The sequence below is a fragment of the Mixophyes fleayi genome, chromosome 1 (genome assembly GCF_038048845.1).
Source record: "Mixophyes fleayi isolate aMixFle1 chromosome 1, aMixFle1.hap1, whole genome shotgun sequence".
Lineage (NCBI taxonomy): Eukaryota > Metazoa > Chordata > Amphibia > Anura > Limnodynastidae > Mixophyes > Mixophyes fleayi.
This window is the reverse complement of record NC_134402.1, coordinates 415,871,824-415,899,315: the sequence shown is the minus strand read 5'-3', so window position 1 is coordinate 415,899,315 and position 27,492 is coordinate 415,871,824. Positions and strand designations below refer to the sequence as shown.

At 43.6% G+C, this 27,492-nt stretch overlaps 1 protein-coding gene across 2 annotated transcripts in view; it reads left to right on the top strand.

Moving 5' to 3' along the window:
- The window catches only part of IPO11 (importin 11), a 336,682-nt gene that overhangs the window by 108,637 nt on the left and 200,553 nt on the right, over positions 1–27,492 (top strand). For both annotated transcript variants that reach the window (XM_075182983.1, XM_075182973.1), the window contains exons 17-21: positions 16,744–16,777; positions 17,348–17,388; positions 18,782–18,898; positions 20,027–20,140; positions 23,879–23,994. In XM_075182983.1, coding sequence (XP_075039084.1) covers positions 16,744–16,777; positions 17,348–17,388; positions 18,782–18,898; positions 20,027–20,140; positions 23,879–23,994 — 422 coding nt within the window. The remainder of the gene's footprint in view (positions 1–16,743; positions 16,778–17,347; positions 17,389–18,781; positions 18,899–20,026; positions 20,141–23,878; positions 23,995–27,492) is intronic.

Below are 27,492 nucleotides of genomic sequence, written 5' to 3'. Positions count from 1 at the left end.
ACCATCCTGCTCCCCTGTATTTATTCTCCCCCAAATCACCCTGCTCCCCTGTATTTATTCTTCCCCAGATTATCCTGCTTCCCTGTATTTATTCTCCCCCAGACCATCCTGCTCCCCTGTATGTATTCTACCCCAGACCATTCTGCTCCCCTGTATTTATTCTCCCCCAGACCATTCTGCTCCCCTGTATTTATTCTCCCCCAGACCATCCTGCTCCCCTGTATTTATTCTCCCCCAGCTCATCCTGCTCCCCTGTATTTATTCTCCCCCAGATCATCCTGCTCCCCTGTATTTATTCTCCCCCAGATCATCCTGCTCACCTGTATTTATTCTCCCCCAGATGATCCTGCTCCCCTGTATTTATTCTCCCCTAGATCATCCTGCTCCCCTGTATTTATTCTCCCCAGATCATCCTGCTCCCCTGTATTTATTCTACCCCAAATCATCCTGCTTCCCTGTATTTATTGTCCCCCAAATCACCCTGCTCCCCTGTAATTATTCTCCCCAGACCATCCTGCTCCCCTGTATTTATTCTCCCCCAAATCACCCTGCTTCCCTGTATTTATTCTCCCCCAGATGATCCTGGTCCCCTGTATTTATTCTCCCCAGATCATTCTGCTCCCCTGTATTTATCCTCCCCCAGATTATCCTGCTCCCCTGTATTTATTCTCCCCCAGATTATCCTGCTTCCCTGTATTTATTCTCCCCCAGCTCATCCTGCTCCCCTGTATGTATTCTCCCCCAGACCATCCTGCTCCCCTGTATTTATTCTCCCCCAGACCATCCTGCTCCCCTGTATTTATTCTCCCCCAGCTCATCCTGCTCCCCTGTATTTATTCTCCCCCAGATGATCCTGCTTCCCTGTATTTATTCTCCCCCAGATTATCCTGCTTCCCTGTATTTATTCTCCCCCAGCTCATCCTGCTTCCCTGTATTTATTCTCCCCCAGCTCATCCTCCTCCCCTGTATTTATTCTCCCCCAGATTATCCTGCTTCCCTGTATTTATTCTCCCCCAGATCATCCTGCTTCCCTGTATGTATTCTCCCCCAGATCATCCTGCTCCCCTGTATTTATTCTCCCCCAGATGATCCTGCTTCCCTGTATTTATTCTCCCCCAGACCATCCTGCTCCCCTTTATTTATTCTCCCCCAGATCATCCTGCTCCCCTGTATTTATTCTCCCCCAGATCATCCTGCTCCCCTGTATTTATTCTCCCCCAGATTATCCTGCTTCCCTGTATTTATTCTCCCCCAGATCATCCTGCTCCCCTGTATGTATTCTCCCCCAGATCATCCTGCTCCCCTGTATTTATTCTCCCCCAGATGATCCTGCTTCCCTGTATTTATTCTCCCCCAGATTATCCTGCTTCCCTGTATTTATTCTCCCGCAGATTATCCTGCTTCCCTGTATTTATTCTCCCCCAGATCATCCTGCTCCCCTGTATGTATTCTCCCCCCAGACCATCCTGCTCCCCTGTATTTATTCTCCCCCAAATCACCCTGCTCCCCTGTATTTATTCTTCCCCAGATTATCCTGCCTCCCGGTATTTATTCTCCCCCAGACCATCCTGCTCCCCTGTATGTATTCTACCCCAGACCATTCTGCTCCCCTGTATTTATTCTCCCCCAGACCATCCTGCTCCCCTGTATTTATTCTCCCCCAGCTCATCCTGCTCCCCTGTATTTATTCTCCCCCAGATGATCCTGCTTCCCTGTATTTATTCTCCCCCAGATTATCCTGCTCCCCTGTATTTATTCTCCCCCAAATCACCCTGCTTCCCTGTATTTATTCTCCCCCAGATGATCCTGGTCCCCTGTATTTATTCTCCCCAGATCATCCTGCTCCCCTGTATTTATTCTCCCCCAGATTATCCTGCTCCCCTGTATTTATTCTCCCCCAGATTATCCTGCTTCCCTGTATTTATTCTCCCCCAGCTCATCCTGCTCCCCTGTATGTATTCTCCCCCAGACCATCCTGCTCCCCTGTATTTATTCTCCCCAGATCATCCTGCTTCCCTGTATTTATTCTCCCCAGATCATCCTGCTTCCCTGTATTTATTCTCCCCCAGCTCATCCTGCTTCCCTGTATTTATTCTCCCCCAGCTCATCCTCCTCCCCTGTATTTATTCTCCCCCAGACCATCCTGCTCCCCTTTATTTATTCTCCCCCAGATCATCCTGCTCCCCTGTATTTATTCTCCCCCAGATGATCCTGCTTCCCTGTATTTATTCTCCCCCAGATTATCCTGCTTCCCTGTATTTATTCTCCCCCAGATCATCCTGCTCCCCTGTATTTATTCTCCCCCAAATCACCCTGCTCCCCTGTATGTATTCTCCCCCAGATCATCCTGCTCCCCTGTATTTATTCTCCCCCAGATGATCCTGCTTCCCTGTATTTATTCTCCCCCAGATTATCCTGCTTCCCTGTATTTATTCTCCCCCAGATCATCCTGCTCCCCTGTATGTATTCTCCCCCCAGACCATCCTGCTCCCCTGTATTTATTCTCCCCCAAATCACCCTGCTCCCCTGTATTTATTCTTCCCCAGATTATCCTGCCTCCCGGTATTTATTCTCCCCCAGACCATCCTGCTCCCCTGTATGTATTCTACCCCAGACCATTCTGCTCCCCTGTATTTATTCTCCCCCAGACCATCCTGCTCCCCTGTATTTATTCTCCCCCAGCTCATCCTGCTCCCCTGTATTTATTCTCCCCCAGATGATCCTGCTTCCCTGTATTTATTCTCCCCCAGATTATCCTGCTCCCCTGTATTTATTCTCCCCCAAATCACCCTGCTTCCCTGTATTTATTCTCCCCCAGATGATCCTGGTCCCCTGTATTTATTCTCCCCAGATCATCCTGCTCCCCTGTATTTATTCTCCCCCAGATTATCCTGCTCCCCTGTATTTATTCTCCCCCAGATTATCCTGCTTCCCTGTATTTATTCTCCCCCAGCTCATCCTGCTCCCCTGTATGTATTCTCCCCCAGACCATCCTGCTCCCCTGTATTTATTCTCCCCAGATCATCCTGCTTCCCTGTATTTATTCTCCCCAGATCATCCTGCTTCCCTGTATTTATTCTCCCCCAGCTCATCCTGCTTCCCTGTATTTATTCTCCCCCAGCTCATCCTCCTCCCCTGTATTTATTCTCCCCCAGCTCATCCTGCTCCCCTGTATGTATTCTCCCCCAGACCATCCTGCTCCCCTGTATTTATTCTCCCCCAGATCATCCTGCTTCCCTGTATTTATTCTCCCCCAGCTCATCCTGCTTCCCTGTATTTATTCTCCCCCAGCTCATCCTCCTCCCCTGTATTTATTCTCCCCCAGACCATCCTGCTCCCCTTTATTTATTCTCCCCCAGATCATCCTGCTCCCCTGTATTTATTCTCCCCCAGATGATCCTGCTTCCCTGTATTTATTCTCCCCCAGATTATCCTGCTTCCCTGTATTTATTCTCCCCCAGATCATCCTGCTCCCCTGTATTAATTCTCCCCCAGCTCATCCTGCTCCTCTGTATTTATTCTCCCCCAGATTATCCTGCTTCCCTGTATTTATTCTCCCCCAGATTATCCTGCTTCCCTGTATTTATTCTCCCCCAGATGATCCTGCTTCCCTGTATTTATTCTCCCCCAGCTCATCCTGATCCCCTGTATGTATTCTCCCCCAGACCATCCTGCTCCCCTGTATTTATTCTCCCCCAGATGATCCTGCTCCCCTGTATTTATTCTCCCCCAGATCATCCTGCTCCCCTTTATTTATTCTCCCCCAGATGATCCTGCTCCCCTGTATTTATTCTCCCCCAGATCATCCTGCTCCCCTGTATTTATTCTCCCCCAAATCATCCTGCTCCCCTGTATTTATTCTCCCCCAGATCATCCTGCTCCCCTGTATTTATTCTCCCCCAGATCATCCTGCTCCCCTGTATTTATTCTCCCCCAAATCACCCTGCTCCCCTGTATGTATTCTACCCCAGACCATTCTGCTCCCCTGTATTTATTCTCCCCCAGACCATCCTGCTCCCCTGTATTAATTCTCCCCCAGCTCATCCTGCTCCCCTGTATTTATTCTCCCCCAGATGATCCTGCTTCCCTGTATTTATTCTCCCCCAGATTATCCTGCTTCCCTGTATTTATTCTCCCCCAGATGATCCTGCTTCCCTGTATTTATTCTCCCCCAGCTCATCCTGATCCCCTGTATGTATTCTCCCCCAGACCATCCTGCTCCCCTGTATTTATTCTCCCCCAGATGATCCTGCTCCCCTGTATTTATTCTCCCCCAGATCATCCTGCTCCCCTGTATTTATTCTCCCCCAGATGATCCTGCTCCCCTGTATTTATTCTCCCCCAGATCATCCTGCTCCCCTGTATTTATTCTCCCCCAAATCATCCTGCTCCCCTGTATTTATTCTCCCCCAGATCATCCTGCTCCCCTGTATTTATTCTCCCCCAGATCATCCTGCTCCCCTGTATTTATTCTCCCCCAAATCACCCTGCTCCCCTGTAATTATTCTCCCCAGACCATCCTGCTCCCCTGTATTTATTCTCCCCCAAATCACCCTGCTTCCCTGTATTTATTCTCCCCCAGCTCATCCTGCTCCCCTGTATTTATTCTCCCCCAGACCATCCTGCTCCCCTGTATTTATTCTCCACCAAATCACCCTGCTCCCCTGTATTTATTCTACCCCAGATTATCCTGCTTCCCTGTATTTATTCTCCCCCAGACCATCCTGCTCCCCTGTATTTATTCTCCCCCAGACCATCCTGCTCCCCTGTATTTATTCTCCCCCAGCTCATCCTGCTCCCCTGTATGTATTCTACCCCAGACCATTCTGCTCCCCTGTATTTATTCTCCCCCAGACCATCCTGCTCCCCTGTATTTATTCTCCCCCAGCTCATCCTGCTCCCCTGTATTTATTCTCCCCCAGATGATCCTGCTCCCCTGTATTTATTCTCCCCTCAGATCATCCTGCTCCCCTGTATTTATTCTCCCCCAGATCATCCTGCTTCCCTGTATTTATTCTCCCCCAGATGATCCTGCTCCCCTGTATTTATTCTCCCCCAGATCATCCTGCTCCCCTGTATGTATTCTACCCCAGACCATTCTGCTCCCCTGTATTTATTCTCCCCCAGACCATTCTGCTCCCCTGTATTTATTCTCCCCCAGACCATCCTGCTCCCCTGTATTTATTCTCCCCCAGCTCATCCTGCTCCCCTGTATTTATTCTCCCCCAGATCATCCTGCTCCCCTGTATTTATTCTCCCCCAGATCATCCTGCTTCCCTGTATTTATTCTCCCCCAGATGATCCTGCTCCCCTGTATTTATTCTCCCCCAGATCATCCTGCTCCCCTGTATGTATTCTACCCCAGACCATTCTGCTCCCCTGTATTTATTCTCCCCCAGACCATTCTGCTCCCCTGTATTTATTCTCCCCCAGACCATCCTGCTCCCCTGTATTTATTCTCCCCCAGCTCATCCTGCTCCCCTGTATTTATTCTCCCCCAGATCATCCTGCTCCCCTGTATTTATTCTCCCCCAGATCATCCTGCTCACCTGTATTTATTCTCCCCCAGATGATCCTGCTCCCCTGTATTTATTCTCCCCTAGATCATCCTGCTCCCCTGTATTTATTCTCCCCAGATCATCCTGCTCCCCTGTATTTATTCTACCCCAAATCATCCTGCTTCCCTGTATTTATTGTCCCCCAAATCACCCTGCTCCCCTGTAATTATTCTCCCCAGACCATCCTGCTCCCCTGTATTTATTCTCCCCCAAATCACCCTGCTCCCCTGTATTTATCCTCCCCCAGATTATCCTGCTCCCCTGTATTTATTCTCCCCCAGATTATCCTGCTTCCCTGTATTTATTCTCCCCCAGCTCATCCTGCTCCCCTGTATGTATTCTCCCCCAGACCATCCTGCTCCCCTGTATTTATTCTCCCCCAGACCATCCTGCTCCCCTGTATTTATTCTCCCCCAGCTCATCCTGCTCCCCTGTATTTATTCTCCCCCAGATGATCCTGCTTCCCTGTATTTATTCTCCCCCAGATTATCCTGCTTCCCTGTATTTATTCTCCCCCAGCTCATCCTGCTTCCCTGTATTTATTCTCCCCCAGCTCATCCTCCTCCCCTGTATTTATTCTCCCCCAGATTATCCTGCTTCCCTGTATTTATTCTCCCCCAGATCATCCTGCTTCCCTGTATGTATTCTCCCCCAGATCATCCTGCTCCCCTGTATTTATTCTCCCCCAGATGATCCTGCTTCCCTGTATTTATTCTCCCCCAGACCATCCTGCTCCCCTTTATTTATTCTCCCCCAGATCATCCTGCTCCCCTGTATTTATTCTCCCCCAGATCATCCTGCTCCCCTGTATTTATTCTCCCCCAGATTATCCTGCTTCCCTGTATTTATTCTCCCCCAGATCATCCTGCTCCCCTGTATGTATTCTCCCCCAGATCATCCTGCTCCCCTGTATTTATTCTCCCCCAGATGATCCTGCTTCCCTGTATTTATTCTCCCCCAGATTATCCTGCTTCCCTGTATTTATTCTCCCCCAGATCATCCTGCTCCCCTGTATGTATTCTCCCCCAGACCATCCTGCTCCCCTGTATTTATTCTCCCCCAAATCACCCTGCTCCCCTGTATTTATTCTTCCCCAGATTATCCTGCCTCCCGGTATTTATTCTCCCCCAGACCATCCTGCTCCCCTGTATGTATTCTACCCCAGACCATTCTGCTCCCCTGTATTTATTCTCCCCCAGACCATCCTGCTCCCCTGTATTTATTCTCCCCCAGCTCATCCTGCTCCCCTGTATTTATTCTCCCCCAGATGATCCTGCTTCCCTGTATTTATTCTCCCCCAGATTATCCTGCTCCCCTGTATTTATTCTCCCCCAAATCACCCTGCTTCCCTGTATTTATTCTCCCCCAGATGATCCTGGTCCCCTGTATTTATTCTCCCCAGATCATCCTGCTCCCCTGTATTTATTCTCCCCCAGATTATCCTGCTCCCCTGTATTTATTCTCCCCCAGATTATCCTGCTTCCCTGTATTTATTCTCCCCCAGCTCATCCTGCTCCTCTGTATGTATTCTCCCCCAGACCATCCTGCTCCCCTGTATTTATTCTCCCCAGATCATCCTGCTTCCCTGTATTTATTCTCCCCAGATCATCCTGCTTCCCTGTATTTATTCTCCCCCAGCTCATCCTGCTTCCCTGTATTTATTCTCCCTCAGCTCATCCTCCTCCCCTGTATTTATTCTCCCCCAGCTCATCCTGCTCCCCTGTATGTATTCTCCCCCAGACCATCCTGCTCCCCTATATTTATTCTCCCCCAGATCATCCTGCTTCCCTGTATTTATTCTCCCCCAGCTCATCCTGCTCCCCTGTATTTATTCTCCCCCAGATGATCCTGCTTCCCTGTATTTATTCTCCCCCAGATTATCCTGCTTCCCTGTATTTATTCTCCCCCAGCTCATCCTGCTTCCCTGTATTTATTCTCCCCCAGCTCATCCTCCTCCCCTGTATTTATTCTCCCCCAGATTATCCTGCTTCCCTGTATTTATTCTCCCCCAGATCATCCTGCTTCCCTGTATGTATTCTCCCCCAGATCATCCTGCTCCCCTGTATTTATTCTCCCCCAGATGATCCTGCTTCCCTGTATTTATTCTCCCCCAGACCATCCTGCTCCCCTTTATTTATTCTCCCCCAGATCATCCTGCTCCCCTGTATTTATTCTCCCCCAGATCATCCTGCTCCCCTGTATTTATTCTCCCCCAGATTATCCTGCTTCCCTGTATTTATTCTCCCCCAGATCATCCTGCTCCCCTGTATGTATTCTCCCCCAGATCATCCTGCTCCCCTGTATTTATTCTCCCCCAGATGATCCTGCTTCCCTGTATTTATTCTCCCCCAGATTATCCTGCTTCCCTGTATTTATTCTCCCCCAGATCATCCTGCTCCCCTGTATGTATTCTCCCCCAGACCATCCTGCTCCCCTGTATTTATTCTCCCCCAAATCACCCTGCTCCCCTGTATTTATTCTTCCCCAGATTATCCTGCCTCCCGGTATTTATTCTCCCCCAGACCATCCTGCTCCCCTGTATGTATTCTACCCCAGACCATTCTGCTCCCCTGTATTTATTCTCCCCCAGACCATCCTGCTCCCCTGTATTTATTCTCCCCCAGCTCATCCTGCTCCCCTGTATTTATTCTCCCCCAGATGATCCTGCTTCCCTGTATTTATTCTCCCCCAGATTATCCTGCTCCCCTGTATTTATTCTCCCCCAAATCACCCTGCTTCCCTGTATTTATTCTCCCCCAGATGATCCTGGTCCCCTGTATTTATTCTCCCCAGATCATCCTGCTCCCCTGTATTTATTCTCCCCCAGATTATCCTGCTCCCCTGTATTTATTCTCCCCCAGATTATCCTGCTTCCCTGTATTTATTCTCCCCCAGCTCATCCTGCTCCTCTGTATGTATTCTCCCCCAGACCATCCTGCTCCCCTGTATTTATTCTCCCCAGATCATCCTGCTTCCCTGTATTTATTCTCCCCAGATCATCCTGCTTCCCTGTATTTATTCTCCCCCAGCTCATCCTGCTTCCCTGTATTTATTCTCCCTCAGCTCATCCTCCTCCCCTGTATTTATTCTCCCCCAGCTCATCCTGCTCCCCTGTATGTATTCTCCCCCAGACCATCCTGCTCCCCTATATTTATTCTCCCCCAGATCATCCTGCTTCCCTGTATTTATTCTCCCCCAGCTCATCCTGCTTCCCTGTATTTATTCTCCCCCAGCTCATCCTGCTTCCCTGTATTTATTCTCCCCCAGATCATCCTGCTCCCCTGTATTTATTCTCCCCCAAATCACCCTGCTCCCCTGTATTTATTCTCCCCCAGATTATCCTGCTTCCCTGTATTTATTCTCCCCCAGACCATCCTGCTCCCCTGTATGTATTCTACCCCAGACCATTCTGCTCCCCTGTATTTATTCTCCCCCAGACCATCCTGCTCCCCTGTATTAATTCTCCCCCAGCTCATCCTGCTCCCCTGTATTTATTCTCCCCCAGATGATCCTGCTTCCCTGTATTTATTCTCCCCCAGATTATCCTGCTTCCCTGTATTTATTCTCCCCCAGATGATCCTGCTTCCCTGTATTTATTCTCCCCCAGCTCATCCTGATCCCCTGTATGTATTCTCCCCCAGACCATCCTGCTCCCCTGTATTTATTCTCCCCCAGATGATCCTGCTCCCCTGTATTTATTCTCCCCCAGATCATCCTGCTCCCCTGTATTTATTCTCCCCCAGATGATCCTGCTCCCCTGTATTTATTCTCCCCCAGATCATCCTGCTCCCCTGTATTTATTCTCCCCCAAATCATCCTGCTCCCCTGTATTTATTCTCCCCCAAATCATCCTGCTCCCCTGTATTTATTCTCCCCCAGATCATCCTGCTCCCCTGTATTTATTCTCCCCCAGATCATCCTGCTCCCCTGTATTTATTCTCCCCCAAATCACCCTGCTCCCCTGTAATTATTCTCCCCAGACCATCCTGCTCCCCTGTATTTATTTTCCCCCAAATCACCCTGCTTCCCTGTATTTATTCTCCCCCAGCTCATCCTGCTCCCCTGTATTTATTCTCCCCCAGACCATCCTGCTCCCCTGTATTTATTCTCCACCAAATCACCCTGCTCCCCTGTATTTATTCTACCCCAGATTATCCTGCTTCCCTGTATTTATTCTCCCCCAGACCATCCTGCTCCCCTGTATTTATTCTCCCCCAGACCATCCTGCTCCCCTGTATTTATTCTCCCCCAGCTCATCCTGCTCCCCTGTATGTATTCTACCCCAGACCATTCTGCTCCCCTGTATTTATTCTCCCCCAGACCATCCTGCTCCCCTGTATTTATTCTCCCCCAGCTCATCCTGCTCCCCTGTATTTATTCTCCCCCAGATGATCCTGCTCCCCTGTATTTATTCTCCCCTCAGATCATCCTGCTCCCCTGTATTTATTCTCCCCCAGATCATCCTGCTTCCCTGTATTTATTCTCCCCCAGATGATCCTGCTCCCCTGTATTTATTCTCCCCCAGATCATCCTGCTCCCCTGTATTTATTCTCCCCCAGATCATCCTGCTCCCCTGTATTTATTCTCCCCCAGATCATCCTGCTCCCCTGTATTTATTCTCCCCCAAATCATCCTGCTTCCCTTTATTTATTGTCCCCCAAATCACCCTGCTCCCCTGTAATTATTCTCCCCAGACCATCCTGCTCCCCTGTATTTATTCTCCCCCAAATCACCCTGCTTCCCTGTATTTATTCTCCCTAGGCTCATCCTGCTCCCCTGTATTTATTCTCCCCCAAATCACCCTGCTCCCCTGTATTTATTCTTCCCCAGATTATCCTGCTCCCCTTTATTTATTCTCCCCCAGATCATCCTGCTCCCCTGTATTTATTCTCCCCCAGATGATCCTGCTTCCCTGTATTTATTCTCCCCCAGATTATCCTGCTTCCCTGTATTTATTCTCCCCCAGCTCATCCTGCTCCCCTGTATGTATTCTCCCCCCAGACCATCCTGCTCCCCTGTATTTATTCTCCCCCAAATCACCCTGCTCCCCTGTATTTATTCTTCCCCAGATTATCCTGCTTCCCTGTATTTATTCTCCCCCAGACCATTCTGCTCCCCTGTATTTATTCTCCCCCAGCTCATCCTGCTCCCCTGTATGTATTCTACCCCAGACCATTCTGCTCCCCTGTATTTATTCTCCCCCAGACCATACTCCTCCCCTGTATTTATTCTCCCCCAGCTCATCCTGCTTCCCTGTATTTTTTCTCCCCCAGATGATCCTGCTTCCCTGTATTTATTCTCCCCCAGATTATCCTGCTTCCCTGTATTTATTCTCCCCCAGCTCATCCTGCTCCCCTGTATGTATTCTCCCCCAGACCATCCTGCTCCCCTGTATTTATTCTCCCCCAAATCACCCTGCTCCCCTGTATTTATTCTTCCCCAGATTATCCTGCTTCCCTGTATTTATTCTACCCCAGACCATCCTGCTCCCCTGTATTTATTCTCCCCCAGACTATCCTGCTCCCCTGTATTTATTCTCCCCCAGCTCATCCTGCTCCCCTGTATGTATTCTCCCCCAGACCATCCTGCTCCCCTGTATTTATTCTCCCCCAAATCACCCTGCTTCCCTGTATTTATTCTCCCCCAGCTCATCCTGCTCCCCTGTATTTATTCTCCCCCAGACCATCCTGCTCCCCTTTATTTATTCTCCCCCAGCTCATCCTGCTCCCCTGTATGTATTCTCCCCCAGCTCATCCTGCTCCCCTTTATTTATTTTTCCCCAGATCATCCTGCTACCCTGTATTTATTCTCCCCCAGCTCATCCTCCTCCCCTGTATTTATTCTCTCGCAGCTCATCCTGCTCCCTGTAATTATTCTCTCCCAGCTCATCCTGCTCCCCTGTAATTATTCTCTCCCATCTCATCCTGCTCCCCTATATTTATTCTCCCCCAGATCATCCTGCTTCCTTGTATTCTCCCCAGATCATCCTGCTCCCCTGTATTTATTCTCCCCCAGATCATCCTGCTCCCCTGTATTTATTCTCCCCCAGATCATACTGACATTGCTTTCTGTGCATGCAGCCGCCATTGATGTAAAAGCATTATAGTACAGGTTATTTCACTACAACTACAAAAAAAAAATCTTCCTTTAATGTAGTTATATTATACGACATTACTTACAACTTGGAGATATTTGCATATTTTTGCTCATGTCCCATCTGTTTTTTCGCTTAATCAAAGTAATTTGTAATCTGCTAATTTAACGTTAACAAACTGGGTTATGGAAATTTTGCTTTCCAAATTGCTCAGTTCCTGCTGTGTCTTTTTTTTTTTTTTTTTACAGTAATCTGATTATAAATAATCCCCCTGTACCTCTGAAATGTCATGGCTTCTGTGTACATATTTTTTAATAATAAAGATGGGAGATTTAGTGCTGTAAACAAACGTAGGAAACTAACTACAGAGTATTGGTTGTTAGAGTCAATTAAACATATCGTTAATTTCTGCATTTAAAGATAAGCTTAGCAGGGGATCTAATAGGCTTACAGTCATATTGCATAAACACCTTTATTAAAACCTCTATTTTAGGTTGGATGTAATCAGTCTCTCTTATTCATCACAGTGTGCTCATTTCAGGAGACTGCTTTAATTAGCTAAAGTACACCTGTGATACCGCTCTCATACTGCCGTCCAGGCAATATTCCGTGTATATGAACCTGGGATATTGCCTGGGGACAGAGGGGGCATAGGCTCCCCGGAGTCAAATTCCCGGGTAGAGAATACTGAACACGGGTCTGCCTGGGGTTTCCATGGCAACATCACAAGATGAACTCTGATTGGCTCCTCTTGTGATGTTTTTTTTTGTTTTGTTTTTTACTTGAGCATTCTGTCTGGTGAGACCTGGGTTGAGAAACCTGGGTCGCACCATTCATAGTGCAGGCTTCTTGGGGCAGACCCAGGAATTACCCCACCAAAAGACCCGGGTCTAATTCCTGGGTCTAATGACCCAGGAATTAGACCTGGGACCATTCATACTGCACCTCGACCCGGGTCGTCTGGGCTTGCCCCGGCAAAACCTGGGTTTTTGGTGCAGTATGAATGGGGTGTAACTTGCACAAAGGACAGCCAAAATGTCTAGCCATTGGTGGTCCACATCAACATCACTGTGTATTTGTACCTGCCCTGTAGCAAACCTCCCAACATTTGGGTGGGCAGCATTGGGACAGGATGCCTGGTCACGGCACACCGACATAGGGTCAGTTGGCAGATATGCACTCACACCCTGAACACATATATGGCTCCTGACAGGCATATATGTGTCTCCATGCTGATCTGCTTCAGTCACATTTGCGTGCACCCATCTTTAATGTACTGGGCCTTCATTAGGGCACCTTTTCCCTCCTGTGTTTGACTTTTCCTGTTGTAAGGAGTCAGATGCGTGCACATGCGTCCTGTTTATGGACATGCGCAGTACAAATTTGTGTCATTTACGCAAAATGGCACAAGTTCAACTCTGTCTTTAAACATTAAATAAGAATGTTAAAGGAAAAAAACAAACATATTCAAAGTTTTATCTTTGAAATAATTTGTTCTGCTTGTTTCCCAGAGCTCTATGGAATAAGCCATCTGACCTTTTGATAAGCTAGAATGTCTGTTGGATTTGTTTGCTCCTTTATATTTCATTTAAAGGCCTGTGGCGAATAACTGAGGCAACATATCGTGCAGCTGCTGCTAGACCCACAGCCGGGGGTTCCTGACTCAAGAGAGAGGATTCATTTGGGTGGCAACAGAACAAATCGTATTGCCTCACCAAACTGCCCCACCCAAGTTAGTCAGTCATAGTTGCTTGCTCTCCCAGAATGTCCAGGAGACTCCTGAATTTCCTGGAGCACACCCGCTTCACTATTGATGTTGGTGGAGAGAGGGCCTTGATGACACAGTTAGCGCTGCAATAGCCCCATTCCCTGCTGTGCTATACCACAGCAGTGAGTGGTGTTCCAGTGATGCAATTGCTTCACCAGCCCCTCCCACCACTTGTCGCCTAACCTCAACTCCTGGATCACCTGGCGGGAAGGTTTTAAATGTCAGCAAGTATGGCAGCTCCCTATTCCATTTGCATTGCACAGAGAAGAAAAGAAACGGGAAGGAAACTTTGCACTAAAATGTATTAAAAAAAAAGCAAAACTTGCTGGTGCTCCAGTGTCGGTCATGGCTATTGTATATTACTCATGAATTGAAATGGTTTATTAATTTAAAAGTAAAATGTCTGCTCCTGTCTGGTCATAGAGGATTCCCTTGTAGTTTGGCAAATATGCTAAACATCAGCGAAAGATCTCTCTCCCTCAGGCCACCCCCTTCCAATAAAAGTGTTACAACAGGATGCTAATACTAATAAGTCATATAGCAGAGCTGAGAGTGTACAGGGGCAGCCCCCGTCCTGTATGCCAGCCCTACCAGTACATCTGCTGTCATTTATTTTTGTTCAAACCTGTGAAACAAATAAAACTTTTATCCCATGGAGGTGGGCATTTATATATATATATATATATATATATATATATATATATATATATATATATATATATATATATATATTTGTTTTGCTCTTTAGTGTCATGTATTGGCATTATCTGTCACTACTTTGATTTTATTTAAACTTTGGTGAAGTGTTGGATATAGTTGTAACCTGGGCAGATTTGTGATCTGTTTCCTCTTTTGTTGAAGACCTAAATATAAAAAGAAATAGTGTAAAAACAAATGAAAATATGTTGAATACAATAGAATGAAATAAGCTAATATAAAATATATATGTAAATTGATTATTATGAATAAAATGTGAGTAAAGGCCAGACAGGAGTTGCTTAGACATCAGTCATTTTTCGTGCTGGAATTAAATAGTATTTTAATTCAATATGCCATAATAAGTAAAGGTGAAATGGTGAGGATTATATACATTTAATTGTAATGTCCAGTGAAACGTCTTAAAGGTGCTTTGTAAGCGCCAATAAGCATGGAAGCACCTCCAATTTTGGCTGTTCTGGCCTAAAAGGAGCATCGTCAGATTTGTTTAAGGTAACCCAAGTTGGTGAAGCAGGTCCTGTTCAGTATGGTATTTTTAGCTTTCCTCATGGTGTATATTCATGGTGTATATTCATAAGAATGCTCTCTGTATTGTATAGCAGTCACTAGAATGTTGTGTGTAGAATGCTTACTGTATTATAAATTGTAAATCTCTTTTCTTTGTGTTATATAAAAGTCACTAAAATAGTCTTTGTATTTTATAAAGCTCACTAGAATACTCTCTGTATTTTACAGGGGTATCAAGAGGGGGAAGGGGCAAGTACAAAGTGTGTGGGCCCTGACCTGCCTCTGTAGTGGGAGGAGCCTCTAGCTTTCTGTGATCACGCCCCCCTCGTCGACTATGGAAGAGGCTCTTTGTGGCTCTGCTATTGCATAGAGTTCACTAGAATGCTCTCTATATTGTATAGATGTTATTAGAATGCTCCCTGTATTGTACAGATGTCACTAGAATGCTCCTTGTATTGTATAGCGGTCACTAGAATTCTCACTGTATTGTATAGAGGTCACTAGAATGCTCTTTGTTTTGTATATCAGATGTTCCATGTATTGTGTAGTGGTCACTAGACTGTTCTCTGTATTGTATATTGGTATTTATAAGACTTTGTATTGTAAATTGTACATTTGCAATATCTCTCTATTCTGTAGAGATAACTAAGTCGTATCTGTATTGTAGAAGTGGCTGTGCTGTTTTGATTAAACTCTTTTTAAAAAAACTATTTTCATATTTTTCCTTGGCTGTATAAAACCACACCCTATGCTGTCATAGTAACTTAAGTCTAATTGATTAACAGTATAGGCTGCTTTCTTATTGGTTAATATAACAGGAGGCACGGACCAATCAATAAAAAGATTTTAAATAAGCTGGATGAGGTGAAAAATTGCTTCATGTACATGGGGCCCTTCAAAATGTATGTAGGATATGTGTTTTTATTTATGTACTGTATATACATTTATATATATATTACACAAGGGAATGGATATATCTTGTAAAATATTTATTTATATTTGTTGAGTGCTTATGTCATCCCTTTTATTCTTGTGATTTCATTTCCTGTAAAATATAACTTATATTCGGTGACCAGGGATGTAATTTGTGTTACATGACTCATTTTGAAAGGTGGGCAAAAACACAAACATACAGTCAACAACAGTAAAAATACACTTTTCCACGTACCAATAGCTTTGTATTTTGCCATTGTCTATTGACAGAATATATAGATGTTGCATAATTAAGTTAATATGGTCAGCATAATTCATTATAGTAAAAGAAAGTAGCGAAATATCAAATTATCTCCTTTTTTTCTTCAAAAAGACTATTAAAAGTGAATTAAGACTTTTTACAATCTCTGCAGTGTTCAATCCCATGCTCATTTACGGCCTAAGTTCAGAATGTCTGTAACACTTGTAAGAGCCATTACATCACTCCCATTTAAATCAATAACACTTTCTGCTCTGATCCATTTTCTGTAATATCACTGGTATGGGAATTACTGTGGAGCCTTAGCTTCATTTTAAAAAAAATAAATTCTATTTATGTCGTGTATAACTGAGAAGCGAGAGGCCTGTCATGTTATGTAATAAGGAGATGGACTGATCATCCCATATTAGTTGGCCCATTGGATTTGGGTTTTTGTGTTGCATTTATTATCAATGTTCTTTTCTTTTTGCTGTACTTTGTTATAGTGAAAATACACTGAATGGTCATGCATGTACACAGTGTAATATACATAGCAGCAGCATTCTGGGTTGCCCAACATATTGAAGAATTAGGTCTTAATGACACACGAAACAAAATAAAAACCATGCTATATTTTGTAAAGACCTGTGCTTTGTGGGATTACTGTCTTGGGTTCCCCATTAAAGGTACATTTTTGTACAACCCTGGCTAGTTAGGAGAACGCCCCCACCTTGCTCCCCCCTGGTCCCCCAGGGGTGAGGTGTACAATCCCTTTAACGCAAGATTAATATTATTAGAAATTATTAGTAAAAAAATATATATTTCAGCACTTGACTTAAAACCATTGTGACTTATTTACAGGGCTCCATAGCTCCAGCACATACTTCAGTAACAGCTACTTACTTTATCTTTTATTCTTATCTTCCAGGTCCGTATTGAGACAGCGACAACCTTAAAGTTGGATATCCTTTGACTCTGTATTTACAAATACATTGTTTTGTTCAGAAATGCCATTCTAATTAAAATCCATTCTGCTCCCGCTGAGCACCTCGCTCTACTTTGCCCGTAATACTGAGTTAAGCTTCTGAAAATAGAAATAATTGATTACTAAATACACAGTGTTTGTTGCTTGCATGTGGCCATATTTGTTTTTTTATAGGTCCCATTGTGATGAATGGCAGGCTGTATGCCCCGTGGAAAAATCATTGTTTTAGCTTATTAATAGGTAGAACAGAAATCCATTCCTAGTAGTAGCGTTGTGTGCAGGCAATTTTAAGTCCTGCAAGGATTATGCTATAAGTCTACAAGGCTAAATGAGAAATATAGCCCCTATTATTTATCTTACAAAAGTTACATTTCTAGCAGATTTGAGAAGTGTGACTTGAACATTTGTCTTATTCTCATTATTTTAAAATAATAGTTCCTGGGATATTGGCTTAGCTGACAATTCTATGGTTCTGTTTATTACTTAATTACACCTTCATGGTGGCATTGTTTTCCTAAATTCTATTGGTCCTTAATGTTTTGTCTACCAGTTGACGATTTTGAATTCAGAACAGAACAGTTTTTACCGGTAGGTGGTGTTTAATAATTATAATATGACTTTTTTTTATATGGCTCTGCCAATAATTCTTTAAATGAAGATTAATCTCTTCATTTGTAGGAGGGTTTGTGTGCCAATATTACAGCAGAGACATGTAAATATATGCAGTGCTCCCAATGTAAACATGTTATGTGCTATGTTAGTAGATATGACTGTTCAGCGGAAAAGTTTCCTTATTCTGCATTTGGCTGCAATATGTCACATTGGTATAGGCCGTAAGTGTTCCTGTTCCATCCACATCACACAGCAGAATGAATTAACCATTTCACCTCTGCTTATAGACTATGTATTCTGCGAAATGTGCATTATCAATGCAGAATGGGGTTCCGTGACACAAAAGCAAAACTCAGCGATTTTATCACTGGAAATTTGCACTTCTACTAAACGGCTTTAAACTTAATTTTCACAAAATTTCACCTCCGCTTCGGTATTTTCTGTGTGTGATGCATATTGCAGGACACACGCAGACAGAGTTAGACCAGTAGGAGCTTCTAACCAGCTATAAGATTATTCTGTATCATAGAGACAGAAACTGTGTTTATGATATCAAAGTGGCTCAGTGCTGTCTTTGGGTTATCGTGAAGACTAGTTTATCTCACATAATGGCTGCCTCCAGTGTGTGGTGTAGGTGACAGGTATACTTTAATAAACACCAGTTTAAATAGCCAAGCCATGAGCTAAGAAAGAGCTTAAGTTAAGTTGGCCTGTGTCATTGCAGGGATGAAACTGGGATTTTATCATTATTTATTCATTTATATATGTTTGTGAAAGAGCTGCCAAGCATCCATGGTCTTTTACCACAGAGGGGGTTTAACAAAGTGAATTTAAACTATGTTGTAAAGGGATTTAAAATGTTAAAACTGAGGTGCACCCATACTGCGTGAAGAAACGTAAACCTGTGTTGAGATTATCATCATAATAATAATAATCATCTATTTATATAGCGCCACTAATCCTGCAGCGGTGTACAGAGAACTCACTCACATCAGTCCCTGTCCCATTGTAGCTTACAGTCTAAATTCCCTAACTAAACAGACAGAGAGAGACTAAGGTTAATTTGATAGCAGCCAATTAACCTGCTTTGGAGTGTGGGAGGAAACCGGAGCACCCGGAGGAAACCTACGCAAACACGGGGAGAACTCCACACAGATAAGTCCATGGTTGGGAATCGAACTCAGAACCCCAGTGCTGAGAGGTAAAAGTGCTAACCACTAAGCCTCCATGCTGCCCCAGATCAGTACTAGAGGCTCATTCAGGAACCTGTCAGGGAGAACAAGCAGCTGCATCTTTTAGTTAATCGATCATTTAATTGTGTTTCTTCGTTGTACTAAAGCTAATCTTTCCACTACTTTCCCATTGTCAGTATCTGGAGTCCACCTTCGGCCTGCTTTTCCAGCTACTACAGCAGGTTACAGAGTGTGACACAAAGATGCAGGTACTGCATGTCCTGTCGTGCGTCATCGAGAGGGTGAACCTGCAGGTAACTATCTCCAGGTGTAATAGAATGTGCGCTCTAAGCTGGGGTGGGAATGATGGCAGCGTGAATTGGAACAGGTACAAGGGGCTCTGTAATGTTACATACAAAATGTATAATTTGGTTATTTCTTCTTTACCTAAAGTTGATGTCCAAATTCAGATTATTTTAGTTAATAATTTATTTCCCTCTACAACTTTGCCTAAATACTTTACTTAACTGGCCTTATATGATAAGAAATGTTGGTTTATTTTTGTTGTCCTGGTATGTGACACTCTGCATTGGATACAGTTGTGTCTAGGGCGTGGCTTTGTGTTCTATTACAGGGCAACAACATTACCTGATGTTATAAAGTTGTGGCTGATTTATTTCATTACTACAAATAAAACACACACAAGAAAAAAAGGGAATGGAAAAACTTGTGCACAAACACTTCTATTTCGCAGTTATTGCACATTAAAAACTCTTAGCAGCACCTAACATCCGAGCAAGTCTGTAAGATTTGGTGAAGAACTGAGCTGTGATTGGCTGAAGTGTGGCTTTGTGCCTCATCCCCCCCTGATGACACTTGTTCTCACGGAATTAAATGGCTGACTATTGGCCAAGCCCACAAAATGACTGCCTCCAATGTATGTAGGTCAGGCCTGTCCAACCTGCGGCCCTCCAGGTGTTATGAAACTACAAGCCCCAGCATGCTTTGCCGGTAGACAACCAGTTGATAGCTGGAAGGGCATGCAGGGACTTGTAGTGTTAAAGCACCTGGAGGGCCGCAGGTTGGACAGGCCTGATGTAGGTGATGGCTGTACTTTAAAACATCCCATAGAACTGTCATATTTGTGGGAAACTGTTAATTTTAGTTATCAGTTCACATCTTTTAAATAGTGATGTAAGGGCTTCATAAAACTGTTACTGCTTGTCAGGCGTCTTATGCGGTCATTATACTGTTCTAAAATGCCCCGAGGTCTCGATGGCATAAACACGGCTATTATAATTTCCAGCGGCTAATTTCTTGTCTCTCCATTTTAATTAAATCATTTAATAGACTGCATACGTGATACACATTTGCAAGAGTACAGTGGCGTGTTTCTGATCTGACAGTGACATGATTTGTTGTATCTGACGTTTTATACATAGATCCGGCCTTATGTTGGCTGTCTTGTCCAGTACTTACCTCTGCTCTGGAAACAAAGTGAAGAACACAATATGTTAAGATGTGCAATTCTGACAACGTTAGTTCATCTGGTTAAGGTAAATATCAGTTATGTGTGATCTGAAGTTTTTGTATTTATGCTCTCAAATGTTTCGTATGCATGCATAGATATTTGTAGCAATAATGGAAAGTTCTGTCCAAATGACATTACAATATTGTTTACAAATCATATGTTATCAATGCAGTATGAGTGTTTAGTTCTCAAACTTTCTTTTTCTCCTTGCTCTAACTTTTATTTGAATCCTGCATGGAAATTATGGACTCTTAGAGCGGAAGAGTCTGCTGAAAATGATCCCTTCTTATGTCATTGTGATGTGACATCTTATATTTCGGAACAGAATGGGTCTCAAGCTTCCTCAATGTGAGCAGTAAAAAAGAGCCTGTTTTTTCAGCAATAAACTCCTCTCCTCCCATTAAGCAAAACAGCAGCGAGGGGACCAGTTCCGGCCAATCCTACTCCTGCTCAGTCATTTGATATTCCAGGATTCACAGCATTGAGTCTGAGATAAATTGCAGGTGTTGGTTGTCGACAAATGGTTTCTGCAAGGGTATCCACTGAAACTAACTGAGAGCTCCAAGGTATGAGAAGACTAGAGGTGAGGACCTCTCGTGCCTGTGATTTTACTAGTCATGGAGAGTTAATTGCTGAAAAAAGTGGGTGGAGTTATTGTTTTATCAACACTTATGTGCCTGGTTTTCCTGGGGAAACTAAAGACATAAGTGAGCCCTGGTCAGCTTGTGAATCTTCATGCACCCAGCCGCTCATCATCATGATGTTCTGTGTAGATCCAATTCTAGGGTGACCTGAAAAATTAGGTTTACTTCAATAATATTTACATTATCTTTTATTTTTTATACTGTTATTGTTGGAAAAAGGTAATTAATTGACCTGAAAGGGCATCTCTAAATCTACTGTATGAAAACAGTGATGATCATAAATGTCTAATCTGTTCTATTCTGATGTGTCATCTGTGAAATGTTTTACCAAACAAGCCCTGTCTGGTGGAGATTTTAAATAACACGTAAATCACTGACCAGTAAAGTCTAAATAAGAGCCAAGTCTAGGGTCACCAACCATAGTCGTAGTACAGCGGCCCTATAAGACAGAGGTGATGGAATAGTCACACAGTTGGTTTGGCAGCCGTTCTTACATCACATAACAAGTCTCCATGGGGTAAATTTATCAAACTGTGGGTTTGAAAAAGTGGAGATGTTGCCTATAGCAACCAATCAGATTCTAGCTGTCATTTTGTAGAATGTACTAAATAAATGACAGCTAGAATCTGATTGGTTGCTATAGGCAACATCTCCACCTTTTTCATACCCGCAGCTTGATAAATTTACCCCCATGACTCCTAAGAGTGATATAAGTGTGGGAATTATAATTGGTCTTGTTATGGCTGACAGAAAACACCATGAACTTGTAGAACAGATAGTAGGTAGTAGCGGAGGACAGTAAACAGGCCAAGGTCAGAGGGGCAATAGCAGGCAGCAGATTGAAGTCCAGGCAAGGGTCAGGGGCGGCAGAAGGCAACGTATCCAGAAAACAGGAAGAGGTCAGGGTCACATGCAATCCAACAAAGTCCAATAAGCAAGCCAGGGGTCATACACGAAGAATCAATCAGAATACACAAGAGCAGGAGAAGGGAGCAGGAAGCCACAGCAAACAGGAAGCTACAGCTGACAGTGAGGCTCAGTCCTCACTGCTTTAAAGAGTGAGGACAACCTATCACCCAGCAGAGTGCCCAGCGAGCACCTTCCGCTATCAGCCATAGGAGGCTGTGCTCACACACCCCTGCGCGCATGCGCCCAGCCAGCTGTCTAACAGCTGGCCGGGCGCAGTGGCAGGGGGAACTAAGCATCCCGGTTTTTGCCTAGGCAACCGGCACATAGAGGGAGGAAGTGACGTCATGGTGATGGCCGGGATGACAGAGGCACCAGGAAGTGAGCCGTGGCGGCCAGCAGTGGAGCCGCGGTTTGTAACACTTTTGCCACCCTTTCTTTTTGTCCCCTCATGTGATATATGCAGTTTATCTTTGTTTTTTTTATTGTATCTTTATTTTACAAAAATGTAAAAGTGAGAACAAAACATGAAAACACTGGTCTGTGTCCAAACTAAACAATTCGACAAAAAGTCAAATTTTAATTTGAAGACTACTAGACTTTTTTCCCCAAGGGAAAAATCTGGTACAAAGTTGGAACTAAAATGGGTCTTTCTTATCCATCTAAAAGGTACATATTTCTAACTTGTAGTTTTGATATTTTAATGAACAAAAGTTCTTGTAGTATTAGCACTTTCTATGCTTGAAATCCCTGAAAATACTTTAGACCAGCGGTTCCCAAAGTGTGCGCCGAGGCTCCCAGGGGTGCCACGGCGCTGTCACAGGGGTGCCGTGGCCAGCAAGAGAAAAAAACATAAAAAAAAAAAAAAACAACTTACCAATCCGGCAGTGCCCGGGACCCAGCATCCTCCTCCTCGCTTCTCACTGAATGTGCCCGACATTCATTGACAAGTGCGGAAGAAAGGAGAATGCTGGGTCCCGGGGCCGCCAAATTGGCAAGTTGTTTTTTTTTTTTTTGCAGAGGGGGCACAGTGACTGGATGCAGAGGGGGCACAGTGACTGGATGCAGAGGGGGCACAGTAACTGGATGCAGAGTGACTGGATGCAGAGGGGACAGAGTGACTGGATGCAGAGGGGGCAGAATGAGAGGATGCAGAGGGGGCAGAGTGAGAGGATGCAGAGGGGGCAGAGTGAGAGGATGCAGAGGGGGCACAGTGAGTGGATGCAGAAGGGGCAGAGTGAGAGGGGACAGAGTGAGTGGATGCAGAGCACAGAGTGTGTGAAGATTAAGGAGGGCACAGAGTGTGTGGAGATTAAGGAGGGCACAGAGTGTGTGGACATGAAGGAGGGCACGGTGTGGGTTAGCTGTAAATTATTCTTTGACAGAAATATAATTGAAAAAAAAAATATAAAAATATTCCTTTCCCTTGGATTTATGTGTATTATTTTTGCATACAACTAAATAAGCATTTCTGTCCTGACCTAAATTCCTTATTACAATTTTTTCACCCAACTACTTATAAAATAGGACTTCTCAGTAATTATTTTGGAGGGGTGCCTTGAAAAAATGATGGAGACTCTAAGGGTGCCGAGTACTGCAAAAGTTTGGGAACCACTGCTTTAGACACTTTATTGAAACATTCTGATGGTGATTGATGCATAATATGGGACTTATAGACAGTCCCACTTCTACAACTCATTATCAGTTATTAGTCCCAAGATCTTATATGTACACCATTGGGTTTCATTTTTTATTGGTTTACCATCATGTTGTTTAATATGCACTGTGTATTGTTTTAAACCCAAGCGTAGGGCTGTTACATTTATGCTTGTATGTATTAAAGCAAATAGGAGCAAATTAATCCTTGAAGCTCATGAACTGTAAAGAAAAAATGTACTTGGCAAGCTCTAGAAGACAAATGTGTCAATTAATTTGCTCAGTTTAACCTTGGACCATAGACTTGTGTTAATGTCTCTATACCTATTACAGAGGTAAAGATTGAAAGTCAGGGGAATCTGCCTGGTGGGTAATCGGTGACGGGGGGGGAATGACTGGACAGAAGCATAGAGCATAAACTATTATGTAATACATGAGAAAAATGTACATTTCTGGGAACATGTTCTGTCCGGAATTAAAGCATCTACTTGTAAATTATATAGTTTTCTAACACTGGGGAGTTGTTTGATATTGTTTATTTGATTTTTTTTTAACAGGGCCTAGGTGGAGACAGCCAGAATGTTTATCCATTCCTGCTTCCCGTAATTCAGCTGAGTACAGACGTCTCGCAGCCACCACATATCTACCTTCTGGAAGACGGTCTAGAGTTATGGTAAGGTAGTTTAAATATCAATGTGATTCTACTACAGTGGTCACAAATTACAGCCATCATTATTGTCTCTGAATGCTGGTTAATCTTTCTCTTACTGATTGATTTGCCTGTGTGGAATTATTATTTATTCAGACCTGCTGATGCTCGTTCCATCAGTGAATAATTGGTGATAAGAACAGCAACAGAACATGCAAGCTGCTGTAGGTTGTACGACATGTCTTTTTGCCTGTATGTGGGTGCTTATTTTCGGTCCGGGTTGGCAGATGCAGGGATCCTCTTTAATAAAATAAATAGGAATATGATCAGTCATAACTGTAGGTGTGTTTCTTTGTTGGCACATAGTAAAAGCGTGACAAGTTAACTCTGCATAGGGCGTAATAACTGCACTCAACGCGGTCACAGTACACAGTAGGAACATGTTATAAACTTTCTAATTTTAACTTAAATTCCTTATTTAAAGACCCACTAACCTAAACACATGTAAGTTACCATTTCTGTAGAACAGCTAGGAAACCCTTTACAGTTTTGCACAATTTCATCCAACTGCGCTCAAAAAAGAGAAAGTGGAAAATAAGAGAAGCATTACCATAGCGATAACATACTAGAAATAGAGAACACAGTATGATGTATATTAAATAAAAGCAGTCAGATTAGGGTCCTAATTTAGTCCTCTAGGTACGAACGTACCCAGCTTCTGTATCAAATAAGCTTCCTGATAATTCAACCATCTAATCTCCCCATTGTTTGGGTGTCTGAGTGTCCCAAAACCTGGAATCAGAGCTGGGATATTAAACCTGTGACACTTCATATGTAATTTACTGTCATTTTGTGCCCCTCAAGGGATCCATATTTCATTTTCTTTAGTACAAAAGTATCATAGCTGGTGAAGTGTCATTTTCCCTCTGTGAGTTATGCGACCACTTTCCGGACTTGGTATTCCTCCCATTTAGTTGATGGAATGATTCTGTTGTGACAAATGTTAGTGCAGGATCTTAATTTGATTTCTGTCAAATAGCTTTCAGTATGTAAATAATTACCCTGAAGTATTGTTGTGATTATCATTAGCAGAGATCTGATTTCTTGTATTATGTATAAGACGCCTGTATCAGTCACTACCCATCAAACAAGAACTGATGTTCCTTAGCTTCTAACTTCATAAAGAGCATGACGTCTTTCCCTAATCTTTGGGAACCTGGGTTATAAATGTTTATGTCAGTTCCCTGTTGATGAAAGCAGAGTTCAAGAATGCAGAATAGTTTGTGCATTAGTGTATTTTGTATTTTGCTTATACAGTTTATCAGTTACAATTACAATACTTTAGCACAAAATAAAACAATTGCTGCCTGGTATTATGTTATAAACGGCAACTCGAATTGTCTAAGCTCCTTTATTTCATGTCAAATCTGTATTTTACTTTCCTGATAATCTGATTGTGTGTTAGGAGATGCCAGGAGACTGATTAATGGACAAATCAAGCTATGAAGCAATATTCGTTTATACTAAATATATAGTCCATAGACAAAACAATCAATAGTTATCAAATGATATGTGTATATTGACTATACGTATTCTTCTGTCATTCCCTGCTCTCAGAATAAATGTACCTTCTTTTCATTCCACTACTGGCAATCTGTAATTTTAATGACTTGAGAAGATGCGTCCAACTCATTTGGCACAGGAGGCCATATATTTTGGATCTGTATGGTGAAGGGCCAGATTTTAATGTGATTAAAGTTATGCCTTTTGTTAATTGTAATGGACGAAGTTCGATAATATTTCATTTTCTATTATTAGATCACAGAACCACCTTGTGGGACTTTTATGACAACTGATGCACAGGCAAAACATGATGTTGGCCATATGTTTTGTTTAATTTTCAAAAACTGTGCTAGAAAAGTGGCATTCTGGTTTCTATGAGTAACAGCATCTTATTTTTTAGCTGTCCACCAGTTTTCATAAATACCCCTGAATAATTTTACCCCTTTCAGTATGTGGGCTATATATTGGTTATACATAAAATTATTTTAAATTATTTGGGAATAGGAACAGTTACAGTACCCCCATTTTGTAATGCACAATTTATAATTCCCTTGCTTAACACTGTGTGTATTCTCTGCAGAAAAGTACATTAAAATGTATTCGTTCCATTATACACTATAGCCTGGATTTACTAAGCTGCGGGTTTGAAAAAGTGGGGATGTTGCCTATAGCAACCAATCAGATTCTAGCTTTCATTTATTTAGTACATGCTACAAAATGACAGCTAGAATCTGATTGGTTGCTATAGGCAACATCCCCACTTTTTCAAACCCGCAGTTTAGTAAATCTAGCCCTATATGTACAAAAGTATTCGGACACTTGACCATTACACCAACAGTGACTGTAATGGTTGTATTCAAATACATATACTTTAATATGGAGTTGGTCACTCTTTTGCAGTGGTAAAAGCTTCCACTCTTCTTGGAAGGCTTTCTGCAAGATGTTGGAGTGTTTCTGTGGAATTTGTGCCTATTCGTCCTGTAGAGCATTTATGAGGTCAGGCACAATGTTGAACGAGAAGGTCTGGTTCACAATCTCCATTCCAGTTCACCAAACTCATCAAACCATGTCTTTGTAGTCCTTGCTTTGTGCACTGGGGCACAGTCATGTTAGAATATAAAAGGGCCTTCCCCAAACTGTTGCTACAAAGTTGGTAGCATAGCATTGTCCAAAATGACTTGGTATGCTGAAGCATTAAGATTGCCAAACCCAGACTCGCCCATTTGACTGCCACACAGAAAAGCGTGATTCGTCACTCCACAGTGTAGTGTCGGTGTGCTTTACACCACTCCATCCGACGCCTGGCATTGGTCTTGGTGATGTGAGGCTTGCATGCAGCTGCTCGGCCATGGAAACTCATTACATTAAGCTCCCGCAGCACAGTTTTTGTGCTTACATTAATGCCAGTGGCAGTTCGGAAATCTTCAGCTATGGAATCAGCAGAGCTTTGGCGACTTTTACGCACCATGCGCCTTAGCAGTCGTTGACCCCGCTCTGTGATATCACGTGGTCTTCCACTTCATGGCTGAGTTGCTGTTGTTCCTAAACGCTTTCACTTTCTATAAATATAACTTACAGTTGACCGTGGAATATCCAGCAGAGATTAAATTTCACAAACCGTCTTATTGCAAAGGTGACTTCCTATCACAGTACCAAGCTTGAAATCACTGATCTTCAGAATGACCCATATTGTATCACAAATGTTTGCAAATGGAGACTGTATGGCTAGGTGCTTGATTTTGCCTCAATTTAATAATTGATAGGTGTGGCCAAATACTTTTGTCCATATAGTGTATATTTTGCTCCTCATAATTCTACTTTCATTATATTGGCAGTTTGAGCCTGTGTTTTAAGCAAGCAATGTAAGGCTTGTTAAACGCAGGCCTAGTGAAAACGTCAGTGACACCACATGTTAATCGCAATTTTGACATGATGTGGTCCCCAGCACTTGCAGTCAGG